This window comes from Myotis davidii, unplaced genomic scaffold, assembly GCF_000327345.1.
Source record: "Myotis davidii unplaced genomic scaffold, ASM32734v1 scaffold456, whole genome shotgun sequence".
NCBI classification, from domain to species: Eukaryota; Metazoa; Chordata; class Mammalia; order Chiroptera; family Vespertilionidae; genus Myotis; species Myotis davidii.
In genome coordinates, this window is record NW_006287375.1 from 1367679 (window position 1) to 1372110 (window position 4432).

The 4432-nt window shown below is 46.5% G+C and overlaps 1 protein-coding gene across 6 annotated transcripts in view; it reads left to right on the forward strand.

Moving 5' to 3' along the window:
• The first annotated feature begins 835 nt into the window (after nt 1-835).
• RAPGEF6 (Rap guanine nucleotide exchange factor 6) overlaps nt 836-4432 on the forward strand; it is a 184576-nt gene continuing 180979 nt past the window's right edge. For 4 of the 6 annotated variants that reach the window (XM_015560937.1, XM_006759164.2, XM_006759163.2 and 1 more), the window contains exon 1: nt 836-1129. In XM_015560937.1, the coding sequence (XP_015416423.1) occupies nt 1061-1129 (69 nt within the window). In that variant the 5' untranslated portion in view covers nt 836-1060. The remainder of the gene's footprint in view (nt 1130-4432) is intronic. The other 2 variants (XM_006759168.2, XM_006759167.2) reach the window with 2 other exon arrangements.

Genomic DNA, 4432 nt, shown 5'->3' on the forward strand with positions numbered 1-4432 from the left:
GGCACATCTGTGCATTAATGAGGGGTGCAGAAGGATGGTTTTGGAAATAACGTCAATGATCTTAGGGTGGAAACAGCCTCTGTAGTGTCCAGCTGCCCCAATAGTGGTCTATTTTTCTTATCAATGGATCAGTTTGTTGGGAAACAGACTTGTATGCCAAATGTAGTGCAAAAGCAGTCACTCTAATCCAGGCAACCCGAAGCCCTGCTGCCTAATGAAGGGGTTGGGTTGGACGGATAGAGGTCTGCCCTGGACCTGGTTATGTGAACGCTGTCAGACTGGCTTCTCAACCAGCAGTAACTGTGCTGGCAGCAGGCAAGGCGACTGTCCACCCCTGCTAGGCCGCGAAGCTGTGATTGCTCTGCCCCGATCTCAGGATATCGGTTTTAGGACAAGTACTTCTTGGTGGGGCTCTTCCACAAACTATTCATTAGAAACGTAGATACGAAGCAGCATGAAATTGTTTGCCAGAAGGTGGCTTCGACTTCCGTACATTCTCCAAGGGCAGGGCGTGGGCCTTGGGCTTGGCCACGCCCTGAGCTTCCGGATCTGGGTACAAACACACCACCTAAAACGCGGTCCCCACCGTTCGGCCTCAACGTGCTATTTTTGCTCAGTCCCTCACAGCGCGCATCCGGGCCTCCACCGGAAGTCGGAGCAGCCCAAGCCTCACCGCCGAGGCAGATCCCGTGAGAGTTTTAGGTGAGGTCTCGCGACGTGTGTTTAAATCTCAGGGAGAAGAGTTGCAAGAGGGTTAACTACCGCCCCGTTCTTACGTCACCATGGAGTCACGCCCTTGGGCGCTCGTTTGTGTGCGCGCGCGCGCTGCGCATGCGCACTCGCCCGCCCTCCCTCTGAGCTAGCTTCTCTGGCCAGTCGCGCGTGGGCTGAGACCCTGGGCGGGTGTTGCGAAGGCTTGTTTGCTTGAGCCGGGTGCCCGCCGCGGTCCGGAGTTCCTTCCTCGCAGGTGAGGGGGTTCAGACCCCCTGCCTAAGGTGAATGGGCTGTCGTGTGCGCTCCTAAGGGCTGGCTGGGGAGCTCGGGGGCCGGGGCCGCGACCATGAACTCACCCGTGGACCCCGGCGCTAGGCAAGCTCTGAAGAAGAAGCCGCCGGAGCGGACCCCAGAGGTAAGGCCGGCGGACCCGGCGCGCCTTCCGCTGTCCTGCGGGCGGCGTACCTGTCAGATCTGAAACCTGCGGCGACCGTCCTCTTGGAGGCTCCCACCTGCTGCCAGAGTATCTGTTCTCTGCGTCCCCGACCCGGGCCCTCCTCTTGGGCGGGTGACGACCACCTTTCCTGCTAAGTCTTGCCGCCTTCCCTGCGTTCCCGGCCCTGCCGATGACTTCCGAGTGTTTTCGGTTAGAAAGCACCATTTACTAAATCCTTATTTTCTCAGGGTAAAACTGTAGGTTTCTGAGTAATATTACTCGTAGGTAGGTAGACTGAAAAACGAGATAGGAATTGTAAGTAAAGTGTAACAGCCATGTTATTAAGAGATATCATCTCTTTAAAGGTGCCAGAAATACTGTACAAGTGTTTAAAAAACGATAAACTTTTCAAAATCGGTTTCAAACGTCGAATCCAGTCAGGTGATGAATTCTGGTGGAGGATGATGCATATTTAAAGATCAGTTGTGAAGGTGCTTTTTCACACTGTCATTGGGAAATTTTACAGCATTTTGTGCTTGGATTCAAACTTTCGGTGTTGGGTTAGCTTTAAATGATTTTAATTTGACCTTAAGGCTAGTTTTCAAATACTTAACTAAAGCTTGTTAACCTTGCATACATATCCTAATAGAGTGCTTAGATTTATTTTTTTAATTTTTTTGGCAGGTTTTCCTTCATTTGGAGAAGGTTCTGTAATAAGTAGTGTATTTCCTAAATCAAAAAGCAAAAACTAAAAACAGTGGGAAGGATTGTTGGATTATCTTTTGTATAGTTGCAATAAATGAAATGAAAGATTTGGTTAATTCTTCCTAAATCACTTTTGAGTTTTTCATATTTATAGCGCTTTTCATATCTTTTGTAGCATTCTTCAAGCCATAATTGTCATTAGGATGAGTAGAACTTCGTTGTTGGAGATCCCAATCTTTGCATAGAAACAGGCAAAGACTGTTACTTTCCAGAGTTCTTTTCTGAAATCTGCTTTTATAATCCAGTGTACTTTAATTTTGCTATGATGATTCTTAAAGTAATTGTGAGCTGATTGAAGGCATTCACTTTGAACAGGTGAATCTGCCATAATTTTTATATTATTAGAAAATGTCATGCAAGGCTTGCAGTGTTTACTGTCAGTTTAACTTTTGAATATTACTTATGATACATTCACATTTTAATGGGAAAGTCTTCTCTTAAAAATACGTTTTTATTTAGAGAGGAAGAGAGGGAGAAGGATAAAAACACCAATAATGAGAGAAAATTATTGATCAGTTGCCTCCTTCACTCCCTCTGCTGGGGAACAACCCTGAAACCTGGGCATGTGCCCTAATCTGAATCGAACTGTGACCTCCTCGTTCATAGGTCGATGCTCAACCATTAAGCCACACCAGCCTGGCTGCTACTTCTCTTTAATAGCAGAATTACCTAATTTGAAATTGCCTGTTTTTGAACCTTACGAAATTTTCTAAACTGTTCAGAAAGTTATGTTGGCCATTGTGTGCCTTTGGTAAGCATTTTTTTAAGTACTTTTCCCTGGAAAAGCAGCATGGTTTAAGGGAATACTAACAACTGCCCACAATACACAGATTAAAGCCTTGACATCTAGCAGCATAGCTTGTTAACTGCTTAATTCATTGGAATTGCTTTTGAAGGAGTGTAGAATTTGGGGTACAAAATTATGAATGAAGAAGTGGTTACCTCCCAGCCAGTGTTGCTCAGTGGTTGAGTGTATACCTATGAACCAGGAGGTCATGGTTCAAACCAGGAGGTTACCACCCTGGCGGGTTTGGCACAGTGGATAGAGTGTTGGCCTGCAGACTAAAGGATCCACCGGGTTCAATTCCAGTCAAGGGCACATGCCCGGGTTGTAGGCTCAGTCTTCAGTAGGGGACATGCAGGAAGCAGCCAATCAGTGATTCTCATCATTGATGTTTCTCTCTCTCTCTCTCTACCTTCCCCTCTGAAACCAATAAAAATATTTTAAAAAACAAGACAAAACACACCTGCCCTAAAAGTGCCTACATTCTAATAGAAGGGTAAGGTAGAAGGCAGATAAATATAATAAACTAGAGGCTCCGTGCACGGATTCGTACACCAGTGGGGTCCCTCAGCTTAGCCTGTGAGGGAGGATCAAGCCGAAACTGGCCTGGTGCATGGATTTGTCGAGGGCGTGTCTGGCCCATCTCGTCCAGTCCTGATAGGCCGGACCCCACCAGCAAGCTAGCATTTGCCCCCTGGTGGTAAGTGCGCGTCATAGCGAGTGGTTCATCCTGTCCTTTAGGGCCCAGATCAGTGAGCACTGCCTCCCTGGACCCTCTCAGGCACTTTGTGCATTTTATTCACTCAGTCAACAAATGTATTTTCCACTATTTCCGAACTTGTGGTGTTTTAACAAAATTATTTTTTAATATATTTTGATTTCAGAGAGGAAGGGAGAGATAGAAACATCAATGAGAGAATCATTGATCGGCTGCCTCCTGCATGCCCCCCACTGGGGATTGAGCCCGCAACTCGGGCATGTGCCCTTGACCGGAATCGAACCTGGGACCCTTTAGTCCGCAGGCCAATGCTCTATCCACTGAGCCAAACTGCCTAGGGCTGGGTTGCAGTTTAAATAAGATGGTCAATATTGTGCTGGTAGAGATAACTCTTTTTTAAAAAATATATATTTTATTTTGATTGCAGAAAGGAAAGGAGAGGGAGAGAGAGAGAGAAACATCAATGAGAGAATCATTGTGTGGCTGCCTCACCCACGCCCCCTACTGGGTTCTCATCATTGATGTTTCTCTCTCTCTCTCTCTACCTTACCCTCTGAAACCAATAAAAATATTTTAAAAAACAAGACAAAACACACCTGCCCTAAAAGTGCCTACATTCTAATAGAAGGGTAAGGTAGAAGGCAGATAAATATAATAAACTAGAGGCTCCGTGCACGGATTCGTACACCAGTGGGGTCCCTCAGCTTAGCCTGTGAGGGAGGATCAAGCCGAAACTGGCCTGGTGCATGGATTTGTCGAGGGCGTGTCTGGCCCATCTCGTCCAGTCCTGATAGGCCGGACCCCACCAGCAAGCTAGCATTTGCCCCCTGGTGGTAAGTGCGCGTCATAGCGAGTGGACAAACGAACAGTTGGACACTTAGCGTATTAGCTGATAATTGCTAATAACAGAATAAAGAGATTGGAAGCCATGGGCAGAGGCAGGGTTGCAGTTTATTTTTTTAATTATTTTTTTAATTTTTAAATATATTTTTATTGATTTCAGAGAGGAAGGGAG